At 39.9% G+C, this 24,854-nt stretch overlaps 2 protein-coding genes across 21 annotated transcripts in view; both read left to right on the top strand.

Annotated features, from left to right (window-relative positions):
* The window catches only part of LOC114138898 (protocadherin alpha-C2-like), a 191,399-nt gene that overhangs the window by 108,437 nt on the left and 58,108 nt on the right, over positions 1-24,854 (top strand). The window contains exon 1 of one of the 20 annotated variants that reach the window (XM_028008364.1): positions 3,834-6,343. The exons of 14 other annotated variants lie outside the window; for them this stretch is intronic. In XM_028008364.1, coding sequence (XP_027864165.1) covers positions 3,917-6,343 — 2,427 coding nt within the window. In that variant the 5' untranslated portion in view covers positions 3,834-3,916. Of the gene's footprint in view, positions 1-3,833; positions 6,344-8,352; positions 10,884-11,600; positions 14,115-15,095; positions 17,602-18,396; positions 20,913-21,757; positions 24,254-24,854 lie in introns of those variants that run through there. 5 more of the 20 variants (XM_028008371.1, XM_028008372.1, XM_028008373.1 and 2 more) reach the window with 5 other exon arrangements.
* On the top strand, positions 275-3,730 carry LOC114139576 (protocadherin alpha-8-like). The gene is made up of 2 exons (XM_028009599.1): positions 275-2,886; positions 3,677-3,730. Exons 1-2 carry the CDS (start codon positions 508-510, stop codon positions 3,728-3,730), a joined length of 2,433 nt encoding a protein of 810 aa, XP_027865400.1. The 5' UTR covers positions 275-507.

Below are 24,854 nucleotides of genomic sequence, written 5' to 3'. Positions count from 1 at the left end.
TTCTTTCAGTTTGATAATTTTTAATTCAACACTTTCTTTGGTTATTAGAGGTCCCATATTGCAGAATCTCTTCCAAACATAGACGATCGTAGAGAGAAGAAAATATTAAAGAACTGTTATGGATCTAGAAAAAAAAAAGTTATTCAGTAGGTTTGGAAAGTCACATTATTTTTAAAAACTTTTGTACCTCATGGTGTAAGGTTGAAATTAAATGTTTGCCACAGGGTGTAGGTTTTGCACTTGACCACAGGGGGACATTGTAGACCGTCACATCTGAAACGCATTTCTGATTTAACGGAACTCCTCCCAGACTCAGATGACGTTTCTTCTACGTTTGAAACAAAGGGAAGAGAAGCTTATAACAGACTAACGCTGCCGCAATCACTGGGTTTTTGTGAAGGTGTTTACATAGTTTTTGTTATTTAATTCTCGAAGAGGATTGCCTCGATTACTTTGCATTTTCACAGAAGGATTTTGAATATATGTTTTCCATGCATTTATGGCAACATGATTCTTCCGGGGAGGACAAGCTCTGTGTGGATTTACTTCGTCTTTGTGCTGCTGGTTTGCTGCTGGGAAGCGACTCTAGGACAGATTTCTTACTCCGTATCAGAGGAGGTAAACCAAGGGACCGTGATCGGAAATATTGCCAAAGATCTCAACCTCAATGTTAAGGATCTGGACACTCGTTTGTTCCAGATCGTTGCAGGATCGAAGAAAAAATATTTTGAGGTAAATCTAAAGACCGGTGCTCTTTATGTCAATGAGAGAATAGATCGAGAGGAACTGTGCGGTGATGAAGCAAAATGCTCAATAAGTGTAGAAGCAGTTCTTAATAATCCTCTGAAATTGCATCGCATTGAAATTCTAATTCTAGACGTAAATGATAATGCTCCTAGTTTTCTTATTGGTCGTCAAATGATTAACATCAGTGAAAGCACGGCTGCAGGAACTAAATTTCCGCTGCATCCCGCCCATGATGCGGACATTGGCAAAAATACAGTACAAACCTACAGACTTAGTCAGAATGAACACTTTTCTCTAGCAATGCAAAAAGGAGAGAGTGCAACGCCTGAACTTGTAATTCAGAAAGTGTTAGACAGAGAAAAGCTGTCTGCGATTCGGCTCCTACTGACGGCTTTGGACGGAGGAACGCCTGCAAAATCAGGCTCCATGGTGGTTATCGTAAATGTGTTGGATATTAATGATAACGCCCCTGTTTTCAGTCAAACTCTGTACAAAGCCAGAGTGTTTGAAAACGTGAAGCTCGGTACGCCAATCATAAGTTTAAATGCTACCGATTTAGATGCGGGGAAAAATGGACACGTAACATATTCATTCAGCGAAGTAGGTCGTGGTAAACAGACTGAGCTCTTTGAAATTAATGAAGATACCGGAACAGTGACAAACAAGAAGAATATAGACTATGAAGAGACTAATGCATTTGAGATTCGCGTTCAGGCCAGTGACGGAGCTTCCTCGCCTATGACTTCAAACGCTAAATTACTTATTGAAGTACTAGATGTGAACGACAACGCTCCAGAAATTACAGTTACCTCCCTATTAAATACAGTGAAAGAAGATTCATCCATTGGCACCGCGATTGCTCTTGTTTCTGCGTTCGATAAAGATAGCAGTAAAAATGGAATGGTGAACTGTGAAATTTCAGACAACATCCCTTTTAAACTAGAGTCAAACTATAAGAATTACTATTCTTTAGTTGTGGATGGAGCTCTGGACAGAGAACGAGCACCTTACTATAATATTTGCATCACAGCCACAGACGAAGGGAGCCCGTCTCTTTCAAGCACCAGCGTCATTATTGTTCACGTCTCTGATGTAAATGATAACAAACCTCATTTCACGGAAGACATTATAAACATCTTCATAAAAGAAAACAGTGCAACAGGAGAAGTTATTAAAAAAGTGTCAGCAGTGGATGCAGACATTGAACAAAATGGTCAAATTAGTTATTCAATTTTACATGATAACAGCAACTCGCTGCCTCTTAGTTCTTTGCTAAGTATTAACTCACAGACTGGAGATATAATCAGCCTGCAGTCCTTTAATTATGAGGAGTTGAAAACGTTTCACTTTAAAGTTCAGGCCGCTGACGCCGGTGTTCCTCCACTGAGCAGCAACGTGACAGTTAACGTTTTAATTCTCGATGAAAATGATAACAATCCAACTATTTTAGCTCCTTATTCTGAGCACGGCTCTGTTAACAGTGAGACCATCCCTTATTCTGCTGAATCTGGATACTTTGTAGCAAAGATCAGGGCTGTGGACGCAGATTCTGGATACAACGCGCTGCTTTCATATCACCTGTCTGAGCCCAAAGGAAACAACCTGTTCAGGATCGGAACCAGCAGCGGAGAAATCAGGACTAAGAGGAGAATGAGCGACAATGACCTGAAAACTCACCACTTGTTGGTGTTAGTTTCTGATAACGGAGAACCTTCTCTGTCAGCCACTGTTTCTATTGATGTGATGGTGGTTGAAAGCACAGCTGATGTCCAGACTCAGTTCAGACATGTGCCTATAAAGGAGGACAACTTCTCTGATTTGAACTTGTATCTACTGATCGCCATCGTGTCAGTGTCTGTGATCTTTCTGCTGAGTCTCATCAGTTTAATAGCTGTCAGATGCCACAGGACAGACAGTGATTTCAGCAGGTACAGCGCCCCCATGATCACCACCCACCCTGACGGGAGCTGGTCTTACTCTAAAGCTACTCAGCAGTATGACGTGTGTTTCAGCTCGGACACACTGAAGAGTGACGTAGTGGTTTTCCCCGCATCGTTTCCGCCTGTAGATGCTGAACTGATCAGTATTAATGGAACAGACACTTTTACCAGAACTCAGACTTTACCAAACACGGACAAGGTAAGATCGTTGCTAAATTATTGTTACTTCCTGTTGTATCGCTTTTATTTCCTGTGTATATCCGATTGTTTTAAAGATTATAAATTTAGCTAAAAATGTTATTGAATATAAACTATCGATTAACTTTTCAAATAGAATTCAACTAAATTGACCTGAACTGAACAGTACTAATAAAAATAAATACTCGCTGCTTGCTTGCACGGTTTCTGTCCGTAGTTCTCATTAGGAAATATTTTATTTCCTGTATTGTGGTTCATTTTGTTTATTTTTAAAAATTTTTAATTTAAGTATGTCTCGATACCTGATAAAAACAATTTCTCTCTGCATGGGATTTTTTTTAATCAAAATTGAATGCAGTTGTATATTTATTACTTCTATTCTAAACGGTGCAAAATTCCACGAGCTTGCAGGAATCCTGAACATATTACGGCTGAGATCATCCAAATTACTTTTACTGAATTACATTGAACTTTTTCTTCCGTTTAGACTTTTTGGACTCAAATTACTTTTTACGTTCGTTAACATAGTCCGTATCGATCCTTCTTAAAGGAGCCTCCTAAAGTTTCAACAAAACGGAAAAAAAATAATTTCCTCTTAGAAAAAATATTCAAACATTTGTTTGAATGTTTGAATATTTTTTGCCTGTTTTGTGATTATTTTCTGGTTTTTCTGAGTTGAAAAAGTGGCAAGATTAACACTATTATAGATTTCGCATATTTTAATGTTTTGCCGATTCATAAAAAAGAAACAAGATATTTACAAGATAAATTCTGGTGTTTGTACCTCGTAGGCTTTTTTGGAGTTGGGTGTAATTTTCGCGGGTGTCCGCGCGGGGACATTGTAGACCATTACATCTGAATTTCCCTTTTATTTCCACGGACTCCTCCCAGAGTCAGATGGTGATGATGATGTTTCTCTGGCGTTTGAAACAAAGAGAGGAGGGTAGAAACACAACAACGAAAGGACGATTTTGTGGAGCTTCGGCCTTTCCTTTTTAACAGATTCCCGAATACCTACTGTTTTTTATTTCATGGCGTATCAAAATCGTTTTTTATTTGTGTGTCCTTTCTTTTGTGGAAACATGATTTTTCCGGGGAGAACAGCGTCTTTGTGGATTTACTTCGTCTTTGTGCTGCTGGTTTGCTGCTGGGAAGCGGCTGTAGGACAGCTCTCTTACTCCGTGTCAGAGGAGGTAAACCACGGGACCGTGATCGCGAATATTGCCAAGGATCTCAACCTAAATGTCAGGGATTTAGAAACCCGTTTGTTCCAGATCGTTGCAGGATCGAACAAAAAATATTTTGAGGTAAATCTAAAGACCGGTTCCCTTTATGTCAACGAGAGAATGGATCGAGAGGAACTGTGCGGTGATGGGGAAAAATGTTCAATGAGTGTAGAGGCAGTTATTAACAATCCTCTGAAATTGTACCGCATGGACATTGCAATTTTAGACGTAAATGATAATTCACCCACATTCACCAGCACGTCTCAGATGATCAACATTAGCGAAAGTACAGCAGCGGGAACTAAATTCCCGTTGCATTCAGCTCATGATGCAGACGTAGGAAAAAATTCAGTGAGTACCTACAGACTGAGTCAGAATGAACATTTCTCTCTACTAACACAAAAAGGAGACAAAATAACTCCAGAACTGGTGCTTCAGAAGATGCTAGATAGAGAAAAACAGTCTTTGATTCGGTTCATAGTGACGGCTGTTGATGGAGGAACACCAGCTAAATCAGGTAGCATGACAATAATAATAAATGTTTTGGACAACAATGACAACCCTCCAGCATTCAGTCAAGCTTTATACAAAGCAAAGGTGTATGAGAATGTAAAAATAGAGACATTAATAATAAGACTAAATGCTACAGATTTAGATGCAGGACAAAATGCACAACTAATTTATTCATTCAGCGAGGTAAGTGGGAAAGAGACAGATCTCTTTGCTATAGATGAAAATACAGGATATGTGACAAATAAAAAGAATATAGACTTTGAAGAGAATAATGCATTTGAACTTAGAGTACAAGTCAGAGATCAAGGCTACTCACCTCTCACCTCGCATGCTAAATTGCTTATTGAAGTTTTAGATGTGAACGACAACGCTCCTGAAATTACAGTTACCACATTGTTAAATGCAGTGAAAGAGGATGCAACCATTGGCACAGCGATTGCTCTTGTTTCAGTGCTTGATAAAGATAGCAGTAAAAATGCTATAGTGAATTGCAAAGTTTCCAATAATGTTCCTTTTAAACTAGAGTCAAACTATAGGAATTACTATTCTTTAATCGTGGATGGAGCTCTGGACAGAGAAAAAGTGCCAAAATATGAAATTAGCATCACAGCTAAAGATGAGGGCAGCCCACCTCTCTCCAGCACAACTGTGGTTCTTGTTCATGTCTCTGATGTAAATGATAACAAACCTCATTTCACAGAAGATAATATAATCATCTTTATAAAAGAAAACAGTCCAGCAGAAACAGTTATTAAAAAAGTGTCTGCAGTGGATGCAGACATTGATCGGAATGGTCAAGTTAGTTATTCCCTTTTACATGATTATAGTAACCAGCTGTCTGTAAGATCAATGATAAACATCAACTCAGAGACAGGAGAAATAATCAGTCTCCAGTCTTTTAACTACGAGGAGCTGAAAACCTTTCATTTTAAAATTCAAGCCACAGACGCTGGTGTTCCTCCATTAAGCAGCAATGTGACTGTTAATGTTTTAATCCTCGATGAAAATGATAATAATCCAACTATTTTAGCTCCTTATTCTGAGCACGGCTCTGTTAACAGTGAGACCATCCCTTATTCTGCTGAATCTGGATACTTTGTAGCAAAGATCAGGGCTGTGGACGCAGATTCTGGATACAACGCGCTGCTTTCTTATCACCTGTCGGAGTCCAAAGGAAACAACCTGTTCAGGATCGGAACCAGCAGCGGAGAAATCAGGACTAAGAGGAGAATGAGCGACAATGACCTGAAAACTCACCACTTGTTGGTGTTAGTTTCTGATAACGGAGAACCTTCTCTGTCAGCCACTGTTTCTATTGATGTGATGGTGGTTGAAAGCACAGCTGATGTCCAGACTCAGTTCAGACATGTGCCTATAAAGGAGGACAACTTCTCTGATTTGAACTTGTATCTACTGATCGCCATCGTGTCAGTGTCTGTGATCTTTCTGCTGAGTCTCATCAGTTTAATAGCTGTCAGATGCCACAGGACAGACAGTGATTTCAGCAGGTACAGCGCCCCCATGATCACCACCCACCCTGATGGGAGCTGGTCTTACTCTAAAGCTACTCAGCAGTATGACGTGTGTTTCAGCTCAGACACACTGAAGAGTGACGTAGTGGTTTTCCCCGCACCGTTTCCACCAGTAGATGCTGAACTGATCAGTATTAATGGAACAGATACTTTTACCAGAACTCAGACTTTACCGAGCACAGACAAGGTAAGAATGCAGCTTGAGTTATTTTAATGTCTATTTCTATTTTGTGGAAATAAGTTTTGCTATTCAAGCCTGTGATCTTTCTGCTGAGTCTCATCAGTTCAATTCAATCTGGATAGACTCACACAGAGAGCGAATAGTAGTTAGAAGATTTAATGATACAAAGTTCTTTCGCGCTCGAACCCGGCGGAAGACTTGTGAGCTGAGGATCACCAAGGGCAGGTGATCGGTTCAGGTGAAGCTCAGGGTAGTCTCCCCCCCCCGGTCCGAATACTGGTGGTGGAGCGGAGCCTTGAGATGGAGGAGCTCAAAGCGCGGCTGATGAGCGAGAAGATCCGTGGTAGCTTGTCCTTTGAAGGGATCCGTGAACGACGATTACCTGGACCGGTGCGCGCACCGGTCCTGATTGGCTGCGGCGGGGGCGTGGTGAGTGGATGATGTGGATCGGCTGTATGTTTTGTCTCCCAGCTTGAATTTTCGCCTAGGCTCCATTAGCTGTATTTTGCCTTTTGCTTATGTAATTTTCTGCAGAACTGCCTTGCAGCTACATTTTCACTGCATCTTGTCTACATGTCGTGATACACCGCCAGTCTCTCTCTATCTAGCGTTATTTCTTTACAGCGATCCCTCGTTTTTCGCGGGGGTTAGAACAGATAAGCGAAATCCGCGAAGTAGGAACCTTTATTTTTTTTAACAATTATTATACAATGAAATACTCCATAATACATTTAAAACAAAGAACAAAACCTTTTTACAGGGCCAAGCATTTTTTTTAACAAATAAAAGTACTGTATAAATTTATATTCTTAATACATATTCTTTTTTTCTTTCTTTTTTTTTTCCAAATAACTACTATACTGAAAAATAATAATTTTAATCATCAATACGAAGTGAAGGCTTCAAATTGCGGAGATCAGCACCGCCCCACCGCGACCCGAGTCATTGGATTAGAACGGGGAAAAAATGATTATGAAAAAGAATACAAAGTGCAGTTGGACAAATAGTGATTCACCTGTATTTCACTGCTCCCTTTGTCTTCTAAAGCCCGCGGTGCAGGTGTGTTTTTTTCGAGAGAAGAACATAGTTATCGGTAGCTGTTGTCGCTCTTTTTTCTTCTGGACAAAATAATTCTTATAAACCGACATTCCACCATCGATTATGTTAAATATGGCAAGCTGTTTTACGTACGTGTACATATTAAACTGCAAAGTTGTTGACACACAGGTAGAGAAGAAGCGGAGAGACTGTTTAGCCAATCAGAATGCAGAACACAATGCACGATGCAAATCCGCGAAGCAGAGAGACCGCGAAAGGTAAACCCCGAAATAGCGAGGGTTCACTGTATATCAATTCCGTGTTTGTCCCCACGCTGATTCCGGTCATGTTTCATAGTCTCGATTGGACATCTGTTTTAACGTAAATTTAATTAAGATATTTTCTTTATCTTTCTCTATTATTATATTTCTATGTTTTTTTTAAATAGAAGATATTAGATGAATTATATATTTTGACTTTATCTGATGGATGCGGGAAATATTACGTTATCTTTCTAAGTTCGTAAAATATTATATTAAATAAAAAATGCTGCTGGTCAAGAGGATTCCTCCATCAACGCATTTGAAAGGAATCTCTAGTTTTGGTGTAAGCAGAGCAAAACTTGAACTTCCCGTCTTGAGAACAACTTCGTTGGAGCTCTGCAACTTTTATGCAAAGTCAAAGTTAATATACTTTGTATTAATATGAGGACTGACAATTCATTCCAGAAAAATAAACATAAAAATTCGTAATGCGAGCTATGAGTTGCCGAGAATAAATTAAAATTCACTTTCTTTTAGATTTTTGTAAATAATGTACGCAACATAGGTGATGGTATTTATGTGTCAGTGTTGGCTGTAATTGTCGTCGTTGTCCAGGAGGGGACATTATAGACCGTGACATCTAAATTTCCACTACGGCTTCTCAACTCCTCCCAGTTTCAAAGCTTGATGATGTTCTATCGTTTTGAAACAAAGAGAGAAACAGGGTGAAGAATCAAGACGCATAGGCGATTTCTTCTTGAAAATAACACCTTTTTTTTTCTTTCTCTGGAACGGGTCTTTCCGATGATGTTGTGACATGACCCAGGACATTTTGGCGGTGCCGTTTTTTCTTTTTAACTGGGAGAATGCATTTTAAGGCCAGATCGAGATCTGTATGGATACACCTCGTCTTTGTGCTGCTGGACTGTTATTGGGAAGCGGTTTCAGGACAGCTTTCATACTCCGTGTTTGAAGAGGTAAATCCGGGGACATCTGTCGGAAATATTGCAAAAGATCTCAACCTCAATGTTCAGGACCTGGAACCTCGTATGTTCCAGATCGTTGCTGGAGCAAAGAGGAAATATTTTGAGGTGAATCTAAAGACGGGAGTCTTGTTTGTTAATGAGAGGATAGATCGAGAAAAGCTCTGCGGTGACGAGGCCAAATGTGCTGTCAATGTTGAAGTGATTATTAATAACCCGTTGAAACTGTATCGCATAGAGATAGCAATATTAGATGTCAATGATAATTCCCCGGATTTTGTTAGCAGGACGGTGGAGCTGAACGTCACTGAGAACACAGCAGTGGGCACGAAATTTCCTCTGCATCCAGCTCACGATGCAGACGTCGGAAAAAACACCGTACACTCGTACAGGCTCAGTCAAAATGAACATTTCTCTTTGGAAACGCAGAAGGGAGAAAGTGAAACACCCGAACTGGTACTTCAGAAAGTTTTAGACCGAGAAAAGAAACATGTTATACAGCTTAGCCTAACTGCTGTGGACGGGGGAACGCCAGCTAGATCTGGAACAATGGATTTGATAATAAATGTTTTAGATATTAACGATAACGCCCCAGAATTTAGTAAAACTCTGTATAAAGCCAGCGTGTATGAAAATGTCACAATAGGCACGTCAATAATTGCAATGACTGCTACAGATTTAGATGCAGGCATGAATGGGCAGGTGTTGTACACTCTGAGTGCTATCGGAAGAGGAAAACTGAATGAGCTTTTTGCAATAGACGGAAAATCTGGAACAGTCAGAAATATAAAGAATATTGACTTTGAAGAGAATAATGCTTTTGAGATTAGAGTACAAGCCAGTGATAGGGCAATATTTCCTATGACCTCTCATGCAAAGTTACTGATAGAAGTACTTGACGTAAATGACAATTCTCCTGAAATTACAGTGACATCCCTGTTAAATCGAGTGAAAGAGGATGCATCCATTGGCACCGCAATAGCTTTTGTTTCAGTATTTGACAGGGACAGCGGCAAAAATGGCATTGTTAATTGTAAAATTTCAAACACTGTCCCTTTTAAATTAGAGTTAAATTATAAGAATTACTATTCTCTAGTTGTTGATGGAGCTCTGGACAGAGAAAGAGCAGCTCATTATAATATCAGCATCAGAGCCACAGATGAAGGCAACCCATCTCTTTCCAGCATCAGCTTCATTCTTGTAATTGTCTCTGATGTAAATGATAATAACCCTTATTTCACAGAAAACGCCATACATGTCTTTATAAAAGAAAACAGTCCAGCAGGGGCAGTTATTAAAACAGTGTCAGCAGTTGATGCAGACTCTGATCAAAATGGTCAAATAAGCTACTCACTTTTAATAGACAATAGTAACCAGCTGCCACTCAGATCAATGATCAACATAAACTCAGAAACAGGTGATATAATCAGTCTGCAGTCTTTTAATTATGAGGAGTTGAAAACATTTCAGTTTAAAGTTCAGGCTACAGACTCTGGTGTTCCTCCACTCAGCAGCAACGTGACTGTTAATGTTTTAATCCTCGATGAAAATGATAATAATCCAACTATTTTAGCTCCTTATTCTGAGCACGGCTCTGTTAACAGTGAGACCATCCCTTATTCTGCTGAATCTGGATACTTTGTAGCAAAGATCAGGGCTGTGGACGCAGATTCTGGATACAACGCGCTGCTTTCTTATCACCTGTCTGAGCCCAAAGGAAACAACCTGTTCAGGATCGGAACCAGCACTGGAGAAATCAGGACTAAGAGGAGAATGAGCGACAATGACCTGAAAACTCACCACTTGTTGGTGTTAGTTTCTGATAATGGAGAACCTTCTCTGTCAGCCACTGTTTCTATTGATGTGATGGTGGTTGAAAGCACAGCTGATGTCCAGACTCAGTTCAGACATGTGCCTATAAAGGAGGACAACTTCTCTGATTTGAACTTGTATCTACTGATCGCCATCGTGTCAGTGTCTGTGATCTTTCTGCTGAGTCTCATCAGTTTAATAGCTGTCAGATGCCACAGGACAGACAGTGATTTCAGCAGGTACAGCGCCCCCATGATCACCACCCACCCTGACGGGAGCTGGTCTTACTCTAAAGCTACTCAGCAGTATGACGTGTGTTTCAGCTCAGACACACTGAAGAGTGACGTAGTGGTTTTCCCCGCATCGTTTCCACCTATAGATGCTGAACTGATCAGTATTAATGGGACAGACACTTTTACCAGAACTCAGACTTTACCAAGCAAAGAGAAGGTAAGCATATTGTTAAATTATTTGTTACCCTCTAATTCAACATGTCAAAATGTGCTGGCTTGCGTATGCCTTTTTTCTATATAGCTGCAATAAATCCTTCTGCATCATATTTTTACAGACCAGTTGATAATATTTTTTTCAATCTCATAAAAAATTTATTAGATAAGGGTTGTAAAGAAGTCAGTTATTTGTTTGTGTGTGTGTAACATTAATTGACAAATGCATTTTACCGCTCTCCATGGTTCTGAAACTATATTCATCAACAATCTCTTTTCCACGTTATCTAAAAAAGCATTAAACATATTTATTTTTACATTATTTTTCGTAATATGTGTAGAAATGTTGACTAGTATATTTATTCTAAAAGTACACAAAGTGTATTTTTTTTCAGTTTATGTTGTCCATCTAAGATGTCTAATCGATTAATTTTGTCTTAATAATAGTTTTTTTTTTACATTTTCCAAATAGATTTCTATCTGGAATTGTAAATAAATAAATAAATAAATAAATACATAAAATAAATAAAAATATTGCACAGGTAAATACCGTTTTATGCTATTTGTTCACCAAATTCTTCAGGGTAGATTTTTCCAGTAAGGCTCCAACAGAGGACAGTGCAGACCGCAGCATTTCTATGAACTGATTCAGGACTCCTCCCAGATTCAGTGAACGATTCCTCTTTGCTCTGTTACAAAGAGGTCTCGAGACAAAGGACGGTCGTCGTCTGTTGCGAACATGGTGACATTTCCATTCGGAACAGTTGCTTTCTGATTCCTATCTTGTGCTTTTTTTATACCGTACTGCAAGATGTTGTCCTGATTTGTCCGTACGCTTTGTCATACGTCTAGAATTATGCATCTATTGGATAGACCGAGCTCGATATGGATTTATTTCTTCCTCACGCTGCTGAACTGTTATTCGGACGCTGTATCTGGGCAGCTCACTTACACCGTCGCAGAGGAGTCAAACATTGGCACTGTTTTGGGAAACATAGCGAAAGATCTGAACATTAATACCCAAGAGTTGGAAACGCGGATGTTTCAGATTGTTGCTGGATCTAAGAAAAAGTACTTCGAGGTAAACGTGAAGACTGGTTCTCTTTATGTAAATGAAAGAATCGACCGAGAGCAGCTCTGTGGTGATGAGTCAAAATGTTCACTCGGAGTAGAAGCAGTCATAAATAACCCTTTGAAGCTGTACCGTATAGAAGTTGTTGTTTTAGATGTCAATGATAACTCGCCATCATTTCCCAGCCTGTCGCAGACGATTAATATTACAGAAAGCACAGCAGCAGGAGCTAAATTCCTGCTGAAACGGGCTCACGATGCAGACGTAGGGAAGAACTCTGTTAATACATACAAGCTCAGTCAAAATGAGTATTTTTCTCTGAATACGCATAAGGGACAGAATATGATTGTCGAACTAGTCCTACAGAAAGTGCTAGATAGAGAAAAGCAGTCTGTAATACGACTCACGCTGACTGCCATTGATGGGGGAACACCAGCTAAATCAGGAAGTATGACTATTGTAGTAAATGTGCTGGATGTTAATGATAATCACCCAGTTTTTAGTCAAAAACTTTATAAAGCCAGTGTGTATGAGAACGTTAAGATCGGGACACCAATAATTACTCTAAATGCTACGGACTTAGATACAGGACAAAATGGCCGAATATTGTATTCGTTGATTGAAATAGACCAAGGTAAACAAACGAGCTTGTTTACTATAAACGAACAAAATGGCACAATAACGAACAAAAACAACATAGACTTTGAGGAGAACAATGCTTTTGAGATTCAAGTGCAAGCCAGTGATAGTGCAAACTCTCCTCTCACATCAAACGCAAAATTACTGATTGAAATTTTAGACGTGAATGACAACGCGCCTGAAATTACAGTGACGTCGCTTTTAAATACAGTGAGAGAAGATGCGCCCGTTGGCACCGCGATTGCTCTTGTTTCTGTATTTGATAAAGACAGCGGGAGGAATGGAATGGTTAACTGTGAAATTTCCAATAATGTTCCGTTCAAATTAGAAGCTAATTATAAGAATTACTATTCCTTAATTGTTGATGGAGCGCTTGACAGAGAAACAGCGGCTCACTATAAAATTTGCATCAGTGTTAGAGATGAGGGGAGTCCTTCTCTCTCCAGCACCAGTGTCATTCTTGTGCACGTCTCTGATGTAAATGATAACAAACCCAGTTTCCCAGAGGCCGCTACAAATGTCTTCATAAAAGAAAACAGTCAAATTGGAGCAGTTATTAAAACAGTGTCAGCAGTTGATGCAGACTCTGATCAAAATGGTAAAATAAGCTACTCACTTTTAATTGACAATAATAACCCGCTGCCACTCAGATCGATGATCAACGTAAACTCAGAAACAGGTGATATAATCAGCCTGCAGTCTTTTAATTACGAGGAGTTAAAAACGTTTCAGTTTACGGTTCAGGCTACAGACTCTGGTGTTCCTCCGCTAAGCAGCAACGTGACAGTTAATGTTTTAATTCTCGATGAAAATGATAATAATCCAACTATTTTAGCTCCTTATTCTGAGCACGGCTCTGTTAACAGTGAGACCATCCCTTATTCTGCTGAATCTGGATACTTTGTAGCAAAGATCAGGGCTGTGGACGCAGATTCTGGATACAACGCGCTGCTTTCATATCACCTGTCTGAGCCGAAAGGAAACAACCTGTTCAGAATCGGAACCAGCACCGGAGAAATCAGGACTAAGAGGAGAATGAGCGACAATGACCTGAAAACTCACCACTTGTTGGTGTTAGTTTCTGATAATGGAGAACCTTCTCTGTCAGCCACTGTTTCTATTGATGTGATGGTGGTTGAAAGCACAGCTGATGTCCAGACTCAGTTCAGACATGTGCCTATAAAGGAGGACAACTTCTCTGATTTGAACTTGTATCTACTGATCGCCATCGTGTCAGTGTCTGTGATCTTTCTGCTGAGTCTCATCAGTTTAATAGCTGTCAGATGCCACAGGACAGACAGTGATTTCAGCAGGTACAGCGCCCCCATGATCACCACCCACCCTGATGGGAGCTGGTCTTACTCTAAAGCTACTCAGCAGTATGACGTGTGTTTCAGCTCAGACACACTGAAGAGTGACGTAGTGGTTTTCCCCGCACCGTTTCCTCCTGTAGATGCTGAACTGATCAGTATTAATGGGAATGATACATTTACCAGAACTCAGACTTTACCTAATAAGGAAAAGGTAAGAATATAACACCGCCTTCTTCCACCCTTATGTACGTAACATCAATTCACCTCTTCACGTTTTTTTTTTTCCATGCTTTTTCGTTGTTTTTTAACGTAGCTGTATTTTTAAATTTCCGTTATTACAACTTTACTGTTTGTATTCAAATCTCTGGGGTGCGATGTTTGGTATTAAATACGTTTTACGAACAAAAGAAAATGTTGCTGTATAATTATATTTAGGAAGGAAAGCATTACTGAGCAGCCAATTTATTGAATTTGATTTTCTCGGTCAGGCTGATGAAAAGTTAAATATGAAGTGTCAACAAACAACCCATTCTCACTCCCAACTCGTCATATATTTACGCATGGGACGGTCCGTCCTCGTCACATGTTGACGCGCAGGGTATCCCTTTCGCGTCAATATGTGACGCGAGGGGTTTTACACTATGCCTTACCGTAATTTTTTTGCCCTAAACCTAACCAAATGGTTCGGCAGCGGTTAAGAGAACCCTTCGCGTCAATAATCCACGTAAAACATGTGACCTTCCCAAGTCGTCAATATGTGACGAGTCGGGAGTGAGAATGTGTTGCAATAAACACTTCAAATCGTGGTTTGCTTTTATACTGTGGCTCAATCTACTGATGCCATAATTATACATGTATGATGTGCAGCATATTGGAATATGCTTATCTCTTCACCCCATGCCAATGAATGTCACCTTGCGCCTCGCTAATTGCTGTTTTCACAATGGTGAATTATTGTTTGCATACTCCTACATCGTAAAAAAAAAAATCTCACATTATAAACAAGGAAAACATTTATTTCGATTCATATACCTATATGAGTAAATGCATTTTAAAACAAGTATTTTAACTGAGTTTTGTTGGTTTGATGCAGTTCCCCCAAACGTCCATGAGGCGACAGTCAAGACCGTAACACCGACGGGGATCGTTGATTTGAAAAGGCACCTCCCATGTTCAGAGCATCCATTTTTATCGGTACATTGTGAGGCTTAGACGCAGTGAAAGACAGCAACATTTTGTGTTCGCGTCTGTAAAAATATTCCCTCTCCATATGAATCAAGGGTTTTGTACGGATCTATGTTTTGTTATCGCTGGGCGGAACTATGGATCCTCTGAGAGGAGTGATCTCCTTTGGAATATATCTGTTGTTTGTTTCCGTGGAGCATAACAGTGGAGCCGTGTCTGGGCAGCTTTCTTACTCTGTGCAGGAAGAGGTAAACCCCGGGACTTCAGTTGGCAATTTGGCGAAGGATCTCAACATTAATGTGCAGGATTTGGAGTCGCGTATGTTCCAGACAGTTGCCGGATCAAAGACAAAGTATTTTGATGTCAATTTAAAGTCAGGATTTCTTTACGTCAGTGAGAGAATCGACAGAGAACTTCTTTGTGCGAAGGCGACAGCATGCGCCATAAATGTAGAAGCTGTGATTAACAATCCACTCAAACTTTATCAGATTGAAGTCATTGTTCTAGATGTAAATGATAACGCCCCTGTTTTTAGTACGAAATCTCAAACTATCAACATAGCGGAGAACATTTTGCCAGGAACAACATTTCCTCTGTTGTCCGCATATGATGCTGATGTGGGGAAAAACGGTATAAGCACCTATAAGCTAAAGCCTAGCGAGTATTTTTCTTTAAAAGTACACAAAGGTGAGAGTGTGTCAGCGGAGTTAGTCCTTCAGAAAGCCTTAGATCGTGAGAAGCAGGAAATAATTAAACTTACGCTGACAGCAATAGACGGAGGGACACCAGTGAAATCAGGTACATCAGAAATTATTATTCGTGTCCTTGATATAAACGATAATATTCCCACTTTTATCAAAACACTGTATAAAACAAGTATTACAGAAAATGCACCCCTCGGAATGACTTTAGTCGAGGTGGCTGCGACTGATGCCGACCAGGGATTGAACAAAGAAATTGTATATTCATTGAATTCAAACGATCAGGACCACGTTTTGGAAATCTTTGAAATTGATAGCGACGCGGGGGTATTAACAGTTAAAGAGAATATAGACTTTGAATTAAATCCGTCTTTTGAGATTCGCGTGCAGGCTGCAGACAAGGGCAATCCTCCGCTAACAGCTCAGTGTAAAGTCGTGGTGGAGGTGGTGGATGTAAATGACAATGCGCCTGACATCACTGTCACGTCACTGCTCCGTAGTGTCAAAGAGGACGCTGAAATAGGCACTGCAGTTGCACTTGTCTCAGTTCTCGACAGAGACAGTGGCAAAAATGGTGAAGTGAAATGTGAGATTTCGAACAACGTTCCCTTTAAATTAGAGACAAATTACAAAAATTATTATACTCTGGTTTTAAGTCACGCTCTAGATAGAGAATTAATTTCTCAGTATAACATTACAATTAAAGCTACAGATGAAGGGAGCCCTCCGCTGTCTAATACAAGTGTTGTTTCGATTCAAGTTTCCGACGTAAACGATAACGCGCCTCAGTTTTCTGAGGCTGTAACTAATATGTATGTGCGGGAAAATAGTCCAGTTGGGACGGTTTTAAAAGCAGTATATGCAAATGATGCTGATGCTAGTGAAAACAGCATGGTGAGCTACTCCATAATCAGTAACAATAACTTTGTACCGCTGTCAACAATGATTGACGTTAACTCAGAAACAGGAAAAATAGTAAGTCTGCAGACTTTTAATTATGAAGAGATGAAAACATTTCAGTTTAAAGTTCAGGCTACAGACTCTGGTGTTCCTCCGCTCAGAAGCAACGTGACTGTGAATGTTTTTGTCCTGGATGAAAATGATAATAATCCAACTATTTTAGCTCCTTATTCTGAGCACGGCTCTGTTAACAGTGAGACCATCCCTTATTCTGCTGAATCTGGATACTTTGTAGCAAAGATCAGGGCTGTGGACGCAGATTCTGGATACAACGCGCTGCTTTCTTATCACCTGTCGGAGCCCAAAGGAAACAACCTGTTCAGGATCGGAACCAGCACCGGAGAAATCAGGACTAAGAGGAGAATGAGCGACAATGACCTGAAAACTCACCACTTGTTGGTGTTAGTTTCTGATAATGGAGAACCTTCTCTGTCAGCCACTGTTTCTATTGATGTGATGGTGGTTGAAAGCACAGCTGATGTCCAGACTCAGTTCAGACATGTGCCTATAAAGGAGGACAACTTCTCTGATTTGAACTTGTATCTACTGATCGCCATCGTGTCAGTGTCTGTGATCTTTCTGCTGAGTCTCATCAGTTTAATAGCTGTCAGATGCCACAGGACAGACAGTGATTTCAGCAGGTACAGCGCCCCCATGATCACCACCCACCCTGACGGGAGCTGGTCTTACTCTAAAGCTACTCAGCAGTATGACGTGTGTTTCAGCTCAGACACACTGAAGAGTGACGTAGTGGTTTTCCCCGCACCGTTTCCACCTATAGATGCTGAACTGATCAGTATTAATGGGAATGATACTTTTACCAGAACTCAGACTTTACCAAACACAGATAAGGTAAGATTTATTTTAAAATTCAAATTTTGTTGTTGTTACCAAAGTTATGGGTAATACTTACATCGATGAGGATCATGCATGTCTTTCATGATCCTCAAAAAGAAAAACAGAAATGTTATGTTTGTTACTGCTTGCAGAACTGAACTCCACTTTCCACGACGCTGAATTTTTTTATTTTCAAATGTATGTTACTTGCGCTCATACATTGACTAGATATTTTGTGTCAAATCCACGCATGATGAAATTAGCATTGTTCACTTGTGTATACCGTATAATATTATAAAGTAGGCCTGCACACATAATTAATCTTAAATAATTTAAAGAAACAAATCTTCAAAAGCATAATCTATACCATTTTGTTTACTCTGACACGTTTTCTCGTTGGCGACAATTTCCTTGAAATTAAATCCTGACATCTTGTTGTTTTTTGTATATAAAGTAAAAAGCATTTTTTTTTTTTGCCGTTAAATATTTATGCCGTGTAGTGACGCTTTTAATAACTCTTTATAAAGATTTTTCCACGCATTCCGCCCCCTCTTCCTTTCTTTCTGTGTAAAGAGTAAAATAATATTAGTAACAATGAACACCTTTCAAAAACCTTTCCTGCATCGGAATGTAACTTGTGACCTTCAGTAGAATCTTTATTTATTTTTATTCGAGTTAGTCATTTTTTATTATTATTCTTTCTGATGAGTGTGGTTTTGCGAGATCACCACAAAGCGACGCTATAGACCGTAACACTGAAGTGGTAACGCACCTCGTAGAGTAAAAGGAGGCTGGCTGCGATTTTCAGCACAAAGAGGTTTGGGAACCGACGGGACGACATTATGGAATACATTTCAACAAAGCCATGGATATTGCCTTGAATTTTGATTTTCTCTGAGGCAAATGAAATATAAGCGAACTATACCTTGATCACATTAAACGGAATTATGTTATCAACAAATTTCTGGAGACCTGCTTTTACACATTTCCTGCTGGGATTGCTGGGTTGTTACCAGGAAGCGGCGACGACACAGCTGTTTTATTCTGTTTCAGAGGAGGTAAAACCAGGCACTAACATAGCAAATATTGCGAAGGACCTTAACTTGAACGTGCAGGATTTGGACTCCCGCTTGTTTCAAATTGTTGCATCTAAAAGGAAATACTTCGAAGTAAATTTAAAGACCGGATTTTTGATCACTAATGAGAGGATAGATCGAGAGGAGCTGTGTGCAGATGAGTCCAAATGCATTGTTAGCTTGGAGGCTGTAATAAACAACCCGTTGAAGTTGTACCGCGTGGAGATAGAAATTAAAGATGTCAACGATCATTCTCCCACTTTTAATGCGCAATCCCAACTATTGGATGTCGCAGAAAATACCTCGCCCGGGTTTAAATTAGCCTTGTCGGAAGCAAGCGACGCCGACGGAGGTAAAAATGGCGTTAGCGGCTACAAGCTCAGTCCAAATGAATACTTCAGTCTCGTCACACACAAAAGAGGAGAGAGCATATCTCCAGAACTAGTGCTGCAAAAAAACTTAGATCGAGAGACAAAATCAAATATAAAACTCCTGTTAACTGCATTCGACGGGGGCTCTCCGGCAAATTCGGGTACATCAGAAATTGAAATAAATGTCTTGGATACAAACGATAACGCACCTATTTTTAGCAGTAGTCTTTACAAGATTAACGTGCTAGAAAACGTCGCATTTGGCACTGCAATCTTGACTTTAAATGCCACAGACGCTGATGAAGGATCAAACTGTGAGATAGTGTTCTCTCTTCGCAGTAAAGATCAAGATCATGTTCTTGATATTTTCGAAATAGACTCTGTAACGGGAGTCATTTCAGTGAAAGGTGAAATCGACTATGAAGAAAAGAAAGCTTTTGAAATCCGTGCGGAGGCAAGAGATAAAGGCCAGCCTCCCAGGTCTGCTCACAGTAAAGTGCTGGTTGAAGTCATAGATGTTAATGATAATGCCCCTGAAATCACTGTGACGTCACTTACGAGTAGCGTCAAGGAAGACGCTGCCGTCGGTACGGCTATTGCTCTTGTTTCGGTACTAGACAGAGACAGTGGTAAAAATGGCGAAGTTACCTGTAAGATTGTAAACACAGTTCCTTTCAAACTTGAGAAAAACTATAAAAACTATTACTCGTTGGTTGTTGATGGACATTTAGACAGAGAGGTGACTTCTCAGTACAATGTAATAATATTGGCTTCAGATGAGGGGAAACCTCCTCTCTCAAACACCAGCCTTGTTGCTGTTTTTGTCTCTGATGTAAATGACAATGCACCAGACTTTCAGGAGCCTGTTATAAACATATATGTGAAAGAAAACAGTAAAGTGGGTACAATAATAAAAACAGTGACAGCAGTCGATGTTGACATCAACAATAACGGTCAGGTGAGCTATTCGGTTCTGGAAACTAACAGTAAAGGACAGCATTTCACCCCAATGATTAGTATTAATTCTGAATCTGGAGATATAATGAGCCTACAGTCTTTTAATTATGAGGAAGTAAAAACGTTTCAGTTTAAGGTTAAGGCCACCGATTCTGGGAATCCGCCACTCAGCAGCAACGTAACAGTAAATGTTTTAATCCTGGATGAAAATGATAATAATCCAACTATTTTAGCTCCTTATTCTGAGCACGGCTCTGTTAACAGTGAGACCATCCCTTATTCTGCTGAATCTGGATACTTTGTAGCAAAGATCAGGGCTGTGGACGCAGATTCTGGATACAACGCGCTGCTTTCTTATCACTTGTCGGAGTCAAAAGGAAACAATTTGTTTAGAATCGGAACCAGCACCGGAGAAATCAGGACTAAGAGGAGAATGAGTGACAATGACCTGAAAACTCACCACTTGTTGGTGTTAGTTTCTGATAACGGAGAACCTTCTCTGTCAGCCACTGTTTCTATTGATGTGATGGTGGTTGAAAGCACAGCTGATGTCCAGACTCAGTTCAGACATGTGCCTATAAAGGAGGACAACTTCTCTGATTTGAACTTGTATCTACTGATCGCCATCGTGTCAGTGTCTGTGATCTTTCTGCTGAGTCTCATCAGTTTAATAGCTGTCAGATGCCACAGGACAGACAGTGATTTCAGCAGGTACAGCGCCCCCATGATCACCACCCACCCTGATGGGAGCTGGTCTTACTCTAAAGCTACTCAGCAGTATGACGTGTGTTTCAGTTCAGACACACTGAAGAGTGACGTAGTGGTTTTCCCCGCACCGTTTCCGCCTGTAGATGCTGAACTGATCAGTATCAACGGAACAGACACTTTTACCAGAACTCAGACTTTACCAAACAAAGACAAGGTAAGAAGTGTACATGTGTTGAGTCAATTTTAATTTTGCTAAAGCTAATGTGTTGTGTGTATACTGTATATCAGTTACATGATCAAACTTTACAGAAGATTTTGGACATGTGGTTTGAGTATTTCCTTTGATAAAGCCATAATGTAGATTTACTCAACAAATTAATCACATGTCAATGATAATCACCATTTCACCATAACGAAGATGTTTTAAAGTGATCCAAACCTACACATTTACACGTTCTGCTTCTTTCTGTAAATTTTTATTTATGTTTAAATTAGATGTTGGTGAAGTTTCAGGAAGCCTTTATTTAGCCAGAGTTTAAGAAAGTCTATAACGAAAGAAAATATACGCAACAAATATGTTTTGTTAAATAAGTGGCAGAAAGACACAGGAATTCTGTCCATGCGCTGTCCGTGGTTCTGACTAACGTGTGCCTCTTCGCTGTAGTCTGTGTTGAGAGTCAAGAGCTGTTCTTGGTGCTGATGCAGTTCAACTTAATACTCTGCGTGCCATTGAACAGATATGTTTTTGTTTTGCTTTGTTTTACCAGGAACATGTTTGCTTTTTGGCTTTTAAAATACATAACTCACTAACTTAGCATCTTTATAAAAGGATCTCTATTCCAACAGAACATACTTTGCTGCGCACTTGCCCAATCAGATTTTTTTTTCAATAATTTTGTTTTCCAAAATCTAATAATATTAGTTTGTTGCACAATTAAGTGATCACAAGATGTCGCTTGAGACCGCGCAAAAAAAGCTGTTTAATATACTGTAAACTCCTCCCATTTTCAAGACAAAGCAGCAACGTCATCAACAGAGGCTGCTTTGTGAAAACACCTCGCAGATGAGCTAGGCCCGTAACGAGTGAGGATCTTTTGCAAGAATGGATATATGAAAGAAAAAAAAAAACATGCTTTTTAAGCACTAAAGCAGAACGTGTAGGGCTTCTTCTGAAAGGCGATGGCGGCTCGGACACGACGGGATAATATGTGGAGCCTGGTTTTCACCCTTTTCTGTCTCATTGATCGGTCCGTGGCTCAGATATCATACACCATTTCCGAAGAGGTGGACAAAGGCAGAGTGGTTGGAAACGTTGCGAAGGACTTAAACCTCAGTGTGCAGCAGCTCCAGAACACGGACCTCCAGATGGCGTCTGGTTATCGAAAGCGTTATTTTGACATAAATCGTGAATCTGGAGTAATTTTCGTCTGCGAAAGGATAGACCGGGAGGAGCTTTGTCCGAATCTGGCAAAATGTTTTTTAAACATCGAGGCCATATTGAGCAACCCTCGCAGCCTCCATCGAATTGAGGTGTTGATAAATGATATTAATGACAACGCTCCCTTTTTTCTCGAGGAAGCGATTACAGTAGATATATCTGAAGCTTCGCATGTTGGGGAGAGACATCCACTCCCCGTCGCTCATGATGCGGATGTGGGAACTAATTCGGTGAAGACGTACAAGTTAAACACAAATGAGTATTTCTCATTAGATATACAGAGCGCTGGTGGCCAGAGTGTCTCTGCTGAATTAATATTGCAAAAAGCATTAGATCGCGAAAAAGAGCCTGTGATCGAGCTGATTCTGACGGCAGTTGACGGAGGTAAACCCGCTAAAGCAGGAGCTTTACAGATAAAAGTGAACGTTTTGGACGTAAACGACAATTCGCCCGTATTTAGTAAGAATCTTTACAAAATACAAGTGACTGAAAATGCAAATACGGGCACAACCTTATTAACACTGAGTGCCACTGATTTAGATGAAGGCGTCAATGGTCAGATCGTTTATTCTTTCACAGAGGGGGCGCGTTTAAATCCTGAAGAAATATTTTCTCTAAATAACAATAGCGGAGAGATTATAGTTAAAGGCAACATTGATTATGAGGAATACCAAGCATTTGAAATCCGTGTTCAAGCACGAGATAAAGGAAGTACACCCCGTAGTGCACATAGTAAAGTTTTAGTCGAAGTGATTGATGTCAATGACAATGCTCCGGAAATATTGGTGTCATCTCTGATGAGCCCAATAAAGGAGGACGCTGAAATAGCCACGGCTGTTGCGATGGTAACGGTCACCGATAGAGACAGAGGCAAAAATGGTCAAATCAATTGTAAGATAACAGGTTCTGTTCCATTTAAATTAAAATCTAATTATAAAAATTACTATTCTTTGTTGGTCGATGGACCACTCGACAGAGAAAATATTTCTAAATATAATATATCAATTGAAGCAACAGATGAGGGATCACCTGAGCTTACGACAACAGCAGTAATTGCGCTTGAGGTTTCTGATGTAAACGACAATCCTCCTCGATTCCCTGGATCTCACATTAACGTGTTTGTAAAAGAGAACATCCAAACTGGAACAACAATTCATAGACTATCTACGTTTGATTCAGATTTGGATGAAAATGCTAAATCAATGTACAGTTTACTTAATTCTCCCAAAAATACGCAGATTAATTCGATGATAACAATTAACTCAAATACAGGAGATATTATAAATCTGCATTCGTTTAACTACGAGGAGTTAAAATCATTTCAGTTTAAAGTTCAGGCTACAGACTCTGGTGTTCCGCCACTGAGCAGCAACGTGACTGTTAATGTTTTAATTCTCGATGAAAATGATAATAATCCAACTATTTTAGCTCCTTATTCTGAGCACGGCTCTGTTAACAGTGAGAACATCCCTTATTCTGCTGAAGCGGGATACTTTGTAGCAAAGATCAGGGCTGTGGACGCAGATTCTGGATACAACGCGCTGCTTTCATATCACCTGTCGGAGTCAAAAGGAAACAACCTGTTCAGAATCGGAATCAGCACTGGAGAAATCAGGACTAAGAGGAGAATGAGCGACAATGACCTGAAAACTCACCACTTGTTGGTGTTAGTTTCTGATAATGGAGAACCTTCTCTGTCAGCCACTGTTTCTATTGATGTGATGGTGGTTGAAAGCACAGCTGATGTCCAGACTCAGTTCAGACATGTGCCTATAAAGGAGGACAACTTCTCTGATTTGAACTTGTATCTACTGATCGCCATCGTGTCAGTGTCTGTGATCTTTCTGCTGAGTCTCATCAGTTTAATAGCTGTCAGATGCCACAGGACAGACAGTGATTTCAGCAGGTACAGCGCCCCCATGATCACCACCCACCCTGACGGGAGCTGGTCTTACTCTAAAGCTACTCAGCAGTATGACGTGTGTTTCAGCTCAGACACACTGAAGAGTGACGTAGTGGTTTTCCCCGCACCGTTTCCTCCTGTAGATGCTGAACTGATCAGTATTAACGGAACAGACACTTTTACCAGAACACAGACTTTACCAAACAAAGACAAGGTGAGTCATCTTCAAAACTATATTGCTTAAAAATGGAAAAATAAATAAATAAATAGGGATTTCCTTGCCGCAACTTCCGTTGGAAGTAATATCTTCATGTGTTTAAATCCATGAAACGTATGCTGGTTTTCTATTTATGTTGTTAAGTTGACAAACATCGATGACAAATGTTCATCATCAGTCAATTTGCAGTAAATTCACTTTTAAATGAAAGTGAAATCTGGCATAGCTTTTGTTTACAATTTTTACTGGTTCGTTTGTGGTCCACCCATCCTCGCAAATGGCGGTAGCCATGGTGCTGTAATACAATATCGATATGACTACTGGTTAAATTATATGTACATATAACTAGAAAGAGCCGTCTTCAATATTTAATAATTTATTATTATTATTATTATTATTATTATTATTATTATTATTATTATACAAGTAGTCGTAGCTTTTCTCTTCCGCCAGCTCATCTATTTGTGCTTTTCTTCTAAAACCGTCACTATGTTTAAGACTTTTCACACTGTGTGGTTAAAGGTTATAATTATCAGCTGACGTCAATATTACTCGGCTGACCGGCTGATGTTTTTTCAGTAAAGAAAAAAAAAACAAT

Source organism: Xiphophorus couchianus, chromosome 23 (assembly GCF_001444195.1).
Source record: "Xiphophorus couchianus chromosome 23, X_couchianus-1.0, whole genome shotgun sequence".
NCBI lineage: Eukaryota > Metazoa > Chordata > Actinopteri > Cyprinodontiformes > Poeciliidae > Xiphophorus > Xiphophorus couchianus.
Note: the sequence above shows the minus strand (reverse complement) of the source record. Positions and strands in the feature narration are given on the sequence as shown.